Source organism: Mauremys reevesii, linkage group 26, assembly GCF_016161935.1.
Source record: "Mauremys reevesii isolate NIE-2019 linkage group 26, ASM1616193v1, whole genome shotgun sequence".
Lineage (NCBI taxonomy): Eukaryota > Metazoa > Chordata > Testudines > Geoemydidae > Mauremys > Mauremys reevesii.
In genome coordinates, this window is record NC_052648.1 from 4,338,028 (window position 1) to 4,352,880 (window position 14,853).

At 37.9% G+C, this 14,853-nt stretch overlaps 1 protein-coding gene across 5 annotated transcripts in view; it reads left to right on the top strand.

The window, feature by feature from the left end:
- DAZAP1 (DAZ associated protein 1) overlaps positions 1-14,853 on the top strand; it is a 35,688-nt gene that overhangs the window by 17,411 nt on the left and 3,424 nt on the right. For 2 of the 5 annotated variants that reach the window (XM_039515315.1, XM_039515316.1), the window contains exons 7-11: positions 4,658-4,740; positions 8,261-8,414; positions 9,951-9,980; positions 10,490-10,630; positions 11,783-11,965. In XM_039515315.1, the coding sequence (XP_039371249.1) occupies positions 4,658-4,740; positions 8,261-8,414; positions 9,951-9,980; positions 10,490-10,630; positions 11,783-11,965 (591 nt within the window). Of the gene's footprint in view, positions 1-4,657; positions 4,741-8,260; positions 8,415-9,950; positions 9,981-10,489; positions 10,631-11,782; positions 11,966-14,263; positions 14,354-14,853 lie in introns of all 5 variants that reach the window. The other 3 variants (XM_039515317.1, XM_039515319.1, XM_039515320.1) reach the window with 3 other exon arrangements.

Sequence of the window (14,853 nt, forward strand, 5' to 3'; positions counted from 1 at the left end):
ACTATTTCACACCATCAAAAAAGTAGTGTTTTTTTTTTGTTTTTGTTTTTTTTTTTTACTTTGCCTCAGAAAAAGATTTCAGTGGACAAATGTCACAAACTTAGGCTTTTCATACACAGCTTCATTTGGTGTCTCTGTGTTTTTAAAGTCAGATGTTACATGTTCATTTTTTTGCTGGTTCTTTTTACTTGACTCTGAACAGAATTAAACATCTGAACCGAACATGTGGTTTAAAATATTGAAAAAGTTCAATTAACTAATTTGCCTCCGATTTTCCCCCTATTTAACATGAAGGTATGTTAAAGTCTACAGTTGCGTTGTATTCAGTTTTTTTCTTTGCGGTTCAAATTATCTCTGAACATGAGACTGGAATCAGATTATTCCATTTGTGCTTTTTGTTTTGGTTAAATGTCTTTACTTGAAATTCAAGGAAAACCAATTTTCTTAAATTACATAAAATTGCCTTGAGAAATTGTTTATATGTTTGCAGGAACTTTACGTCCCCATTCATACTAGAATTATTATTTTTGTTCCTTAAAAAGGACAGCAATTAATAGGCCATATGAGCAAGTCTGTAACCTTTGGTCAAAATATGAAGTAATTTTCATGTCATCCGCCTTTCATTGCATCAATCATCTATTTGTTGACTATTACAGAGGCAATATTGTAAAAGTACATGCAGTTTAGTTGCACTGATCACCTTGTAGCATGTGAGACATGCTAGAGAATAGTTTGCCATCTGAACTTTCATTTCTCCTCTGACTCCATTATTAAGAAATATATTCACTTCATATCTATTAAGCTAAGTCAAGTCTTAGTTTTATTTTTAATTTAGACATACATCCTTAGTGGCATATTTAAGTGTTTCATAGTAAAGTACAGTAATGTTAAGTAAGTTTTTTTGTTTTTTTGTTTTTTTTTTTCTTTTTCTCTCTGTGAATTGTTTAACTGTGATTAACGATATCTCTTTAGATTTCTTCTCTCTAGGTGATAATTTATCACAGAGGTACAGGCCAGTTCCACAGTCAGAGGAAGGGCGGGCTTTGTCTTTATTGGGGTGTAAACGAAGTTTCAATATATTTGTTTTGTTTTTTGTCTTGATAATAGAGTCTTAATCCTCTTGCAACTGATCTGTTCTCCTTCAATAAACAAATTCATCCATGCAGTAAATGCTATAGAGCAGCTTATTTTAAATAGAGGAGACAGTGGAGACCAAAATAAACACCTGATTAAAACTTGCCTGGAGTTTTGGAACTATATTTTAGAAATTATTGCATCACCTGTATCTTTGAAATATTTATCCCAATCTTGCAATCTCTGAGTAAAAAGGACTAAAACATCACAGCTGATTTGGATTAATGGCTCCACTGCTAAGGCTGCACTAAAAAATTAATAGAAAGCTCCCAATCCACTCACAATGTTACAGGGTAAAGCAGAACTTTAAGACATCATACTCTGGGATGAAAGCCTATGAATCCATCCATTTGAGGGAGTAGTTGTACCCCACAATTCTCTTTGATTTGTCTATTTTTTAAAAATGACTGAAATCCCTCAGTCCTGTCACTGTCATAGCTTGTTTTTGTTCTCCATTTCTGTATCCTCTTCATAACATGGTAACCGCATATAGTTTCCAAACATGGCCTCCTTAATCCCTCAGAAAATGCTAGAAAAATCTCCTCATAGTTTGTATTCAATGCTGCTGTTTGTACATCCAAGAATATTTTTCTCCTGCTTGGTATTTTGTTATATAAAATGCTATTGAGCTTATACTCTCCTTGTTCTTTTGACTCATCTTAAATTTTTGTGCATTAAATTGCAGAAGCTCACTTATCTGCCCATATTCTTTTCTATCCACATTATTCTGAAATTTGCCTTCCTCCTTTGACTTTAGTGCTCTCACTTTCTACAAATCTCTTAATGCATGTCATTTTATCAAGTCTGAGAGAGAAAGAAATCAAAATTGGCCCTGTTACTGTCCTCTATGGCAATCTACTGCTACTTCCTCCATCTCAGACTGCTTACTACAAGAAAACCAGGGGCCAGATCCTCAGGTGATATAAATCATGGTTGCTGTGCTGACTTCTGAGACTCTCGCCCTGGGTCTTCAATACTCAAGTCCAGTCCTTCACTTTACCCACAATTCTATCCTTTCCACATCCCATACCTACTCACATTGTTGTGGTCTTTTGTGCAATGCTTTATCAAGAACTTTTCTAAATTCCAAGTAAAGTATAAGCATAGCCAACATTATTATTATTGCTTCCTAAAAGAAATAATCTGCGTTGTTTGTCGTGATCTTTGCTTTCAAGCTGTTTCATTAACTAACCCAACTACTTTTCAGTAGCTCAGAGGTTCTTACTGTGTTCAGTTTCTTCCCTTTAGCTGCAGTCCAGCTTCACTGTTATCTGTTCTTGAGTCCCCCTAGATTTTGTCTTAAACACAAAATCTGTCTAGTTCATCAGTAAACTTCTGCCTTCAAAAAAGTTAGAGCAAGTCTTCCAATAACTATATTTATCGTTTTTTACCACATCCTTTTAAAATGTTGTGGCCATTCCCATCTGCTCTGGAGTTCTGTCATCTGTAATCATTGTCATTTCTTAAATACTCTTTTTATGGTATGGTGTTTGGGTCTTTAAAAAATTGTCTGTTTCCCTGAGACATGGCATCTGTCTGCTGTCTTCGCCCAATTTTCTGTGAACAAACTTTAATGGACCATCTCAGTAGTTGGATGGGTATCATCTGTTTTTCCCTCATCTTTTGAGATGGAAGGCTGTAATATTAAACTGATCTAATACTCAATGTAGACTTTGAATGTGTCGTCCTTCTACTCCAGTGCTGCTGAGAATTCCTGTTAACTTCAGACAAATATATTGATGAAATGCTGCTTTCAGTTTTGAGGCTGCTTTCATCATAGACCAACAAAACTTCGTTTATACTGCCAGTCTCTTGTGTGTGGGAAATGCTAAAAGTTTTTTTCCTTTTATTTTAATTTTATTTTAGTGATGTCTTTTGCTCTTGTTGCTGACAGCAGAATTTGACCTGCTGGAATCTATTTTGGCCTGTATCTTTGTGTATTTTATATATAAACCTTCTCTACAATAGGCCTCTTTGGGCTTACCCAACCCAGTTGGATAAGCTTAGAGAGACACTAACTGTTATAGATACTGTATTTCTGTTTAACGCTTTAGAGCAATATATGGCTGCTGTCAGCACTAGCTGCAAAGCAAATTGCAAACCAAGGGGGAAATCTTGGGTTTCAGAAAAGCAGAAATGCACCCATATTCCATATGCTTTTGATGCTGCACCTTGGTTTTTTTTTCTAATTTTATTGCTGTACCCCATAGCTAATTTAAAGAATGGCAAAACTGTTATATACTGCATGTGTTCTTACCTTTCCTGGGATTTGGTTATTCCACCAGCAGTGAGTGGTTGATGGCATGACTCAGCCTTAATGTTCTGTGAAATTAACCACTACTTTACCACTCTCTAGGCAGTGTCAGCAGCTACAGCCTAAGCGCAGTGGTTCTTAAACTGTGACTGCAGAGAGTTCTCAGATCACACGGTGCTGGTACCTTCTCCTTTCTGGCTGCTTCTATGGGCATTGGAACCCAGCTGCCTGTAAAAGCAGCTGGATGCTAGGAGGATCCAGTGGGATTGCTGCTATAGATGAGAAGAGAAAATGAGTTACCCTTAGGAACACCAGAGCACCAGTGGTAGAGATGTGCAGGGCAAAAGGCTCCTGGGGAACATATACTGAGATTGAAGAAGAAGGGAACCAGGCAGCAAGGGGAAGGGATAGCAACAGAACAGATTGGGCAGAGATGAATTGACAAGCAAGAGACATGAGTGGTTGTTGTTTTTTTGGTTTTTTTTAAGGCAACACTGGTTACTTTAAACAGCTAAATACTTCTCATTTGCTATGTGGCAACTGCTATATTTGGCACAGTAGAGCTATGATTGGAAGGGGTAATGTCCATTAAGTGCTCTCTGTGTTAAGATGTAAGAAGTTTGAGAATCTCTGACCTAGGCTGTTAGTTTCTGAAGCTTATCATTCATCCATGGAGTGGTGGTAATTCTCATGCTTTATCAGCTACATTTCAAAAAAAAAAATCCTTTAAATTTGTACTGTTTTCTAAGAAAGTAAATACCCCCCACACACATATAATATTTTTTTTGGGGGGGAGAGGGGGGTTACTTTGCAGCGTTAGTAACTGTAATAAGGGTAAGTTTTACCTGGGTTCCTAATCCTAGGTAAATTTTGGTTCAAGGATGAGAGCAAAGCTGCCTTATTTTAACCTGCTGTTCCACAAACATTGTTTTTAGAAGTTGTGGTACAGTAACATTTAGGGTTGTAGTGTTTATCTCTCCACTCCTTTTAGTGGATGGATTACATATAAGAAACTAAACATTGATTTTAATTTTCAGTTTGTAATGTTGCATGTATGAAACTAAGCTGAGGCAATAGTTGCCTGATAATTTATATATAAAGTACACACTACAGTTTTCTCAGAGGACTGATTTTTTGAGAACTTCATAACACAAGCCTTGGTTATCTGAAGCCCCTGCTTGAACCCTTGGTCCGCCCCTAATACTGTTCATCATCCTGTTTTGTGTCACAACACCCTGCTACCTTGATTCACTCTTCGTCGTTGGCTAGGTTTTGGATTTATTACTTTCGAGGACGAACAATCAGTGGACCAGGCTGTCAACATGCATTTTCACGACATCATGGGCAAAAAAGTGTGTAGTTGTAGTTTTATTTTACCTTAAGACAAAACCAAGTCTTGGGCAATTGGCAATTTCACTGGTGAAATAGTAATTTGTGGTTTAAACAGGGGAGATCCTAAAAAGTTAAAGAAAATCCAAATTCAGGGCTTTGTCCATGATGATGGGGAAAGTCCCTTGAGTTTGCATAAGATAATGGATATGAGGGGAACCTCTCCTTAACTTGCTGCCTATCCCATGGGAAGGAAACAGACCTTGAAGGCCTGAGTATTTATGCAAGTAATTTAAATAGTTCAGATGAGTCCTTGACCATTATACAAATAGCAAACTGCTCCATTTGAGCAGAATTTGTATCTGAATAAATTGACTATATGAATAGTCATGGTTTATGCACTGCTACATGAGTGCTCACTATTTTCCTTTTCAGCAGCAGGGATAGAAGTTAGTTTTAATTCTCATATGTTTGTAAATTGAGATCCCAGTGAAATCTCTGAGCTGGCTAAGGCTCGGTTTAACATACCACTCCTTCAGATGTGCATTTCATGTTCAAATTTTGAGGCACTTTGAGGGGATCTGCCTTTATAGTCTTAAACTTTAACCCAAAAAAGACCATAAAACATCATGAAGGATTGGTTTTTTTAAAAATTGGGTCACTTACTGTGAAACTTTGATACGAACCCACATATTCTATATAGTATTTAACCACAATGCAGTTAAGTGACCTCTGGTTGTTTCATCTTCATACTGTGTTGTCAGCACAAGGAGGTTTGATAGGTGAGGGATTCCGCCTTTCTACTCTTTTTGATTGTATTAATCAACTGTGAACATTAAGATTCACCTATGGAAAATTTAAAAGTAGAATGAATAAGTAGTTCCTGAGAGAAATTCCTAAATCTTAATTATATTGTGAATATCACAGCTTCTAAAAGGGAAATTCTGGTAAAATCGAAAATATTGCAGCTTTATACAGCTACCCTGAATTTGAAAATATAGATGTTAGAAGGCTGTTGAAAATCTACAATGAAAAGTACCCCAAAGAAACTTACATCAAAACCAAATGACTTTATCATATTCCTTTAACTCAAACATTTTTCCATGTTGAATTCAAAAGATTTCTACAGCCTAGTATCTCTCAGGCATTTTTCACTGACAGGTAACGTGTTCTTGTGGGTTAGTGCAAAATTTGCATTGTTAGATTACAGTGCTCTATACAAAGTGCTTTAAAAAGTCACTGTTAAAAAATTAAATATTTAAAGGGTTACTACTTTATTTCGATACACTGAAACTACAGTCACATTGAGAAAAAGAATGGTTTACCAACTAATACAAATGAATTATCTACATGAGCACGCTTTTGACCCAAACCTTGGAAGGAGGAACATGCGTAACTTTCTTACTGTGAGTAGTTGAGTAATCTCATTTGAATCAATGCAGCTACTTACATGAGTAAAGTTATATGTGTGTTTGCAGGATTGGAGCATTTATTTACTTGTTATCCTTTATACATCCATTGCTTTTTCACTGATATTACCTTAAACTTTGGAAGAACTACTTAAATTAGAGCACAGCTTGCAAGGTAGTATGCCATTTATGAACAGAACCAAGGGATGCCACAGCTACTTTTTTATGGTTCTGTAAATCTGTGGAGAGTCCCCTGTAAGTCTCTAAAGTGTCATAATCTTTTATGTGATCAGTTCTTGAGGTATTTCAATCAATTTCTACTCACTAATAGTGCCTCTTTAGGTCTCTATTTGCTATACAGTGGTTCCTGAACAGGCTCAACATCAGAGTTGAAATAATTTTTTGGGATTACCTTAATTATTTATTGCATGACCTGCTCTAAAACATGCACAAATATATGCATTTTTCTTCCCTGGTTGCATGAAAGAAACCTAGGTAGTTCTTCCTCTTTTGAGTGTTTATAACTTTGGCCTTGGGCAGGTCTAGAAATCTCACCTTGATCCTAAAATTTGTTTGTATTAGGTTGTTCCAATCCCTAGTTTAGGAGTCTAACACTTCCAAATGCTGGTTTACAGGTTAATGAAATTCTGCCATTTAGATAAATGTAACATTAGATAGTCCACCCCCTTCATTGATTATTAATAGACATTTCAAGATTTTGAATCTGTATCCATATGTTACTGAAAGTAGAAATTTTAAATTACGAGCAGGACTTTGCTTTTGTAAGCAGTAACCGCATTCCCTTCAGGAAAATGAGTTAAGACTCATTAATTTGAATTCTTTGAGAAATTCCCTTGGTTCCTCTCTAGCAGGGCCTTCAGCTGACAGAGGTTTGGTTACTGTCATGTATAATGTCCTTGGGGCATCTTCAGAAGAAGGGGAGGAGGGGAGGGAGGCCTTTGTCCTTGTGCTGTGCCAATTTCCTGTTTGTTCTGTAGTATGAATCGTTTAAAGACAGCAGGAAGAATTCTGAGTACTTTGTTTTCCATACTACTCAGGCCAATTAGCGATTGAGATTTATTTTCTTTGTACTCTGGCATCCATTAAAATTAATCATAAAATAAAAAAAAGACTAATTCAGCATACATGAGTGCTGAGTGTTTCATTAAATCAGAAATTGGATTTTTTTGTTGAGGTTTATATTGAATGTGGAGCTTATTTTAAGTAGGTCAGATGCACTTGATGCCTTGGGGCCCTAAGACATTTTATCTTTAAATGAAATAAGTTAAGCACTGAGGCTTATTAACACTTTTTAAAACAGGAAGGTTTTTGTCACTGACTTAACACAGTATGAAGATTTGCTTCTTATTGACTCAACTGTCCATTTTTATTACTTGCATGTTTGTTTACTTTTTTGTTAGATGTAATGTAAGATTCTCTTATCACATCCATTCCCTCTGACATTGTTTGAGTTATTTGAGATTCTTTAAGCGTTAGCCTGGGGAAGGTAAGTCTTTATCTTCCATTAGACATTTAAATAAAACCTAAGTAAAAAAACCAAACAAACGAATGTGTGTTTCTCAGGTATGAACAGAGCTGAAATTGCAGGTAGATGGGGTGGGTTTAAACTATAACTTCCAAATGAACCCCAATCATCCTTAAATGTTAAAGCATTAGTACCTTTTTCAGAGTGGACTCTTTGCTTGTGGAAAGATCTTTACTAAAATTGTTTTCTTCTTTGTAAATGTCACAGTGAACATTTAAAAAATAGTCTAAAGACTAAGTTAAAAAGATTATGCCTGTACATTTTTAGCAAAGAGCCATTGTAAGAGGGTACTGCTGCTTTAAGATGAGCAAGCAAATGACTACTTTATATAATGGAACAGCAATTGTTTGTAGGACATGTTTTGCTTTAAATATATGTTGATATAGGACTTGTAATGTCTTACTATCGCATCTATTGTACCTGAGAAACATTTTTTTAATTACTGGCCTAACTAGTTTTATAATTAAGTATTTAGACATAAGTCATAAGGTGCTAAGTGTAGTCTTAAGTGTAATTAAGGGTGTGTGTGAAGGGAAGGGGGGTGAACTAACCTACATCATCTCCTAAATGGCTAATCTGTTTGTTTAGGTGGAGGTAAAACGTGCAGAACCTCGTGATAGCAAAAGCCAAACCCCAGGGCCACCAGGTGCCAGCCAGTGGGGAAGCCGGATCATGCCAAGTGCTGCCAATGGCTGGGCAGGTCAGCCCCCTCCTACCTGGCAACAAGGATACAGCCCTCAAGGTACATTTTCTTTTGTGGGGTTTCAGAGAGCTAGAGTCAAAGGTGTGATTCCTGGCTTCCTTAAAACTGGCAGTGTCTGTCACTAGCCATGGTTTTGTTACAGACCACATTTAACTTGCATTATTCTTTCAAAAGGTAACATCTCATTAGTGATACAGATACTTCCAAGTGGAGTGAAGCCGTCTATGCAGTGACGTAATACAGAGAGAACTAAAGTACTCTGCATCTGTTCTCCCCAATTCTGCCTGGGGTTTTCCTTAGTTTAATTTTTTCAGGATGATTTTTGTTACATGCTGCAGAAATCAATAGGTCTTGGCAGCACAAGTTCTATTTTCTCAACCTCCCCCAACCTGATTAAGTGGGGATCATTACTGTGATTGGTGCTTCATCCATTCTGTTTAAGTGTGGGGAGCAGGAGTATCAAATCAGCATGTTCTTTTTACCAAGTAATGGGGAGAAGTCAGAGAGAATTCCATGATTCTGCAGCTGTGGGAATGTGGGTGGCATGGGACCCTGATTAAAAATATTTATGGAACACAGATTTTCAAAGATGAACTCTGAAATGAGTTTCAAGAGAAACCACGAGTGAAATATGAAGGGAAAACAGGTTATCTTGTGTCTTTGTATTTCATTACTTAGTGTAGCCTGGAAAAGTAACAAGCAGCTCTAGGGTTAGTTGTTAGTGGTGATGCAGGGGACCACTTAATGCATATAATTTTCTTGATTTAGCTTGAGCCCTTTAGGGCTGGAAGGAACAGATGCTTGTTTTAGTTTTGAATACCATAAAAAAAACAAAACAAGATTTTGGGCACACAATAAACGTGTTGAATTCATCTAAAGAATGTTTTCACACCATATGAAGAAATGAGGTGGCATATCGAGACATCTAACAGAATATATAACCTGCCTTTCTCAGATATGAGAAATTATTACATTGGGGATAGGGGGTGGCGTCACCTTGTCCATTATGCCCCCATAGGATGGCTTACTGTTTTCCCATGATACTTATTAACTTGAAAGTTGCACCTGAGGCTTTGGCAGTCTGCACAGATTTGCTAATCTGCAAACTCAGATTGAGAAACTAGATCACTTTCATCTTGGTTATTTGTAGGGAAAGGTATCATTATATCAGTCTGTGGGAGAGATTAAATGCAGAACTGTTAAATAAGTTAAACTTTCTACTTTCACACTGCAGCAAATATAAAATGAGGTTCCATGGTTCCAAAACACTTGAAATAGCTGAATGATAACTCTTATCAGCATTATATTTGAAACACCTTGTATCTATAGCTTCACCTTTGCAATCCTTAGTCTTTTTAAACAATGTTATGGAATGACTTTTAACACTAGAATATTCTCTCAATTTGAACACTGAGTGTAATTTGAGTTTTGAGACTCCTGGACACTTCTTGCATTAGCTCTTTAATCAATGTAGAGTAGAACACTACTTTTTTCAGAATCGCATTATATGCCATTTTTAATAGAACAGTTTAAATATGTAAGTGGATAAACTATCATTCTGTTTCATTGTTTTAGGAATGTGGGTACCAGCTGGACAAGCAATTGGTAAGTAGATAACAGAAGTTTGATTGTTTAGTATATTGTAAACTGTAGAAAAGGCCAACTGGTAGTGCAGATGTAAACTGCTTTTCAATGAGAATTGATGGTGGCTGTAAATTTCTCAAGTACAGTGCTTCTAAGCCAGTTTTGAAACTCAACTTTTGAGTTTGTATTGGAAAAAATATGGGCATGGGGGAACAGTTCTATTCTTAACTATTCAGTGTTGGGAATTGGAATACATCCTTTTGCTGATAATGCAGTTAAACTGATACTGGCCATCAAGAAATTAAATACAAAGAAGAGAACTGTAGAGCTATTTACAGTCAGGGTTCTCTAAGCATTTCCCAAAGTTTGTATCCATAGAGGGAGTAGTGTGTCCCAGAATTTGGTTCCAAGTACGGTAACAACTTCTTTATTCTGTTTGGGGTAATTTTTACTTAGTATTAAAAAGTTGTCTTTGCTGAGTTTAGATGAAGGCACCACTTGTTCTCACAACTCTGTATTGGATTTTCTAGGTGGGTATGGACCACCTCCTCCAGGAAGAGGAGCCCCTCCTCCTCCACCACCTTTTACCTCATACATAGTTTCTACGCCTCCTGGAGGATTCCCACCTCCACAAGGGTTCCCACAGGGCTATGGCACCCCTCCACCATTTAGTAAGTGTCTTCTGTGAGTCTCGAACCAATGATGTGCCACTGAACACAGGAACGGGTTTTAGTCAGTTCTGTTTCTTTGTTTCATGCCTTTCTGTGAATTCACTGTAGTCTTTCACACTTGATCCACCCGTGGATCCACTCAAATATTTCTGTACTGTAACTAGAAATCAGTATATTTTCAGTTCATGTTTCTTTGAATCCGTCAATTCTGATCATATAGATAATACTTAGACAAACTGAGAGGTTATGGTACATCTCTACCTCGATATAATGCTGTAGCAAAAAATCTTACCGCATTATATCGAACTTGCTTTGATCCACCGGAGTGCGCAGCCCCGCCTCCCCGGAGCACTGTTTTACTGCATTATATCAGAACGTGTTATATCAGGTCACGTTATATCGGGGTAGAGGTGTATTACTAGGTTTTGACTGAGGACTTTTATTTTTGACCTCTCTTTTCTAGAACTGAGGTATTCGAGATAGTAATACTACATGTTGAAGACTAGAGAGACAAGCTCCCTTGAAAATTCTAGCCTAAGAAATTAGGCTCTCTGCTCTCATTGAATTTAAATGGGATTTGGGTACCTAACTCCTTTTCGTTCCTTTAAAATTCCTATGCAAAACTGGCAGAAAGATACCCTTAATTATCCAGAGTTTCTTGCACAGCCATTATGCACCTGTTAGTTCTGATTCTTGTGCTTTGGGGGAGCAGCCTGTCCAGGATTTTTCAGCCTGAGGCTTTTGGCGACTTCCTTATTTGGATGGATGAAAGGCTTTTTGGAGGAGTATCTCACCATGCCTTTCCCTGCTCCCCCAGTACTCCTTTCGGTACCTGTGGCTACGTCTTCAGCTATTTTTTGCTAGGTAAGATGCTTCAATTGCTGTTAAGCACATGCAGTCTGTGTAACAGGTGTAAGATTTCACATCTCTTAAATGACTTTAGCTGTGGCTAGGATGACTGTCAAGAGATGGTTAAATCAATCCCTTTATATCAGCTGCAGGCAACAAGTAGTAATTAATCTCTTTTCTGTAGACACCTTACAACGGGTTTAGTAACAAAATGTTAAATTACTCTGAAGCCAAGTGAAAAGTCCAAGTGCTTTTGGCCTCGTAACATGTCACAGATTTTATGCTCTGCCTCTTATTTATCAGGTTTTGGATATGGTGCTCCACCTCCTCCACCTGACCAGTTTGCCCCTCCTGGAGTACCCCCTCCACCTGCCACTCCTGGGGCAACACCACTAGCTTTCCCACCGCCACCACCACCATCTCAGGCAACTCAGGACATGAGCAAACCCCCAACTGCTCAGCCAGAATTCCCTTATAGCCAGTTTGGTAAGTAACTGCATATAAAATACACTCAGAGCGGCAACCTTCCCCTCAGCCCCAAGGTTCTGCTTTCCTTTTATTCGTAATGTTTTGGTGAAAAGTCACAGTTTCCAGGAGCAGTGTATTAATACTGACAGCATTTGTACTAATGGTGGGAGTGCCAGCTCTCAAGGGCCCCCAAAACATCCAGTACTCTGATATCACAGAATTGTTTCATTCCTACCCTGCCTGAAGTATTGCCCATTTCCTGAATCGCTAAATAACTGGCTCTCTAAAGAGCTGTGCAGTGGTGGGATAAGTCACCACTTGCATTCCCCCAAATGCTCAAATTTAAACCCTTTTTTGTTCAGCTAACAATTTCACACTGCAAGGTGCTCAGTAGTTTGCTTCCTTTTCTGTTGAAATGTCTTTGGTTAACACAGTAGCAGCCAAAGGGAATTCTGGTAATCTCACCTCAAGGAAGATGCACTAGAATTGAAGCAAAGCACAGAGTAAAGAGCACTGAAAATCGTTGAGTGATGGGCTTGCATAAGAGGGTGGGTTCAGCATGAAGAATAGTGATACTTAAAAGTAGTATCTAATTACTCTAGAGTAACGGGAATTGACTGAGACAAAATAATAAAGGGTAGAGCAAAATCTGACCTGCATGCCCCTTTTGTCCCTGTTTCATAAGACTTGTTGAAATTGATGCAGCTAATTTAAAACAAAAATGGATACTTACTAGGGAAAACTTTATCAGTCTCTGGAGCTCATTGCTGCAAGTAGGTGATAAAGAATGATTTAGTAGGTTAGCTACAGTAAGACAAAATATGGGAAGTCAAAGTCTCGTGCTACTGGCTGAAAGGTGACTATTTGTAGAGATCAGGAAGGAGTTCTTTCATTTTACCCTTGCACCCAAGCCTTCCATGAGCAGCATTGCCCAATTAACTGGGTGGGTGTGCCTTCTTCTTGATCACTGGCCATTGGTAACCTCTGAAGACAGTATAATACACAAGGTGAGCCCAGGAATCAAGAATGGCCACGCTGTCCCTGCATTTTAACCACGTTTCCCCTGTGTTTATGCACGACCTACTAGTCCCATATAAAATACCTGCAGAAACTGTTCATTATGAAACATCTGCTTCATAAAGTTCTTTGAATGGATTTTCTGTAGTCCAAAAAATCTGAAGTATAAGACTCCTGATAGGAGATCAGCTTTTCAGTTGTTCTTGACATACATAAGATGAGGGTGTTAGAGTTATGATGGGTTTCGTTAGAGATGTTCTTAAGCTTGTGTCATAGACACAGTAGCTGGGATTGAAAGTTCCCCCAATTTGACTTCAGGTGGAAGATTTTCTTGTCTTGTTGAAAATGTGCCTCTGTTACGTATGAGGGGAAACATTTACTGAATAGAATAAAAATTTACATACAAATTTATCTTGTCTCAGACTTGGTAGCCAAGTCTTTTAATACCAATAATTAAAATGGATCCAAACAGCAAAGGCATAATTGATTATATATAAACTTTCCATATAGGGAACTGTGCTCTAAAGTTCCTGTTGCAAGACTTTTATGTAGTAACCTCCAATTATCATTTAAAAAAACTCACCACTCAGTTTAATTGACTGACTTTCAAAACAATGCTGTGAGGGATAGTTGGGGTGTCTGGGGTAAGGAGTATGTAGTACCAACTGCATCTTGTATAAATCTTGGAGACATTTTTTCCTACAGCGAAATGCTGGTTGTAGTTAGTCCTTAGCGGTTAATGGATTTTTTTTGGGAGGAGGAAGAGGGTTAGATAATGTTGTTAAATGGATTAGTGGGATTAATCTCTCACCCCAAAATTCATGCCAGAAAGCAAACTACTTCTGTGCAAGACTGCACTCTCACAGTATATGTACATAGTGACAGAAGTGTTCAACTTAGTGTATTACCACCCAAGTCAATAACCTCTTCATGTTTATAAAGCTATGTTTAAGATCTTTTTAACCTCTTTAAGATCTTTGGAACTTCATATGTCATTTGCAGTTCAGCTAGCAGCATTGGTATACAAAAGGCAGTTAACAAGTTTTTCATGTTTTCACTTAAATGCATAGAGTTTATAGACTTTAAAGAGGCATCAAAGTATTTAATCGTTTTGGCATTTACAGATTCATCCTGGCTTCACAGCATCATAAATGCTGCTATGTTTACAGCTGAGATAAATGTAAACACTCTAGTAAATTAAACTCTAACAAGGGTGTGTCTCCCTCACCCCAAAAAAATTATATCTCTGTACAGGGCTGTCTTGGGGTTAGTCACCCTGGTCTCCTCATTTCTTACTAGGGCTGGGTACCTATTCTCAAGACCCTTCAGGCTACGCGCCAATACTTTGTTTACACTCTTATGGTCAGGCTGAGCAGTGATATATCCTAGGTAGGTGGAGCCTATTTACAACCAATGCTCTTACTTTATCTGCATTTGGGAAATTAACTTTTGTTTCTTGCAGGGTCTCTTCTCTTTGAGGGTGGGTGAGATAAGTATGGTGGCTTGGAAATGTTTGCTTTTTTACAGTTCAAGGATAATCTACTTTAAATATCTGTTAGTTGGCCTAAGTAAAAACGCGTCGTTGGAATATGACTCTGCTGCTGTTCACTTCCCAAGATGTTGCATTGGCAAGACTTAGATTCTCTTGTGTAAGCAAATTGCTTTTAGTTACCCTAAGCAACAGAGTCAATATCGCCTGCTACTGTTGACACAACTGACTTAGAAACCAGGTCACTCTGGAGTTGTGAATCAGCTATGTGTCACTGTTGGAAGTGACAATGCAGACCAATAGTGGGATAGTTCATTGGAGGAAAGAACAGTCCGCCCCGCCCCCGCCCCCACCCCAAAATTGGCTGTTGGTTTGACTGCTGGATTCTTTTGTGGCAAAC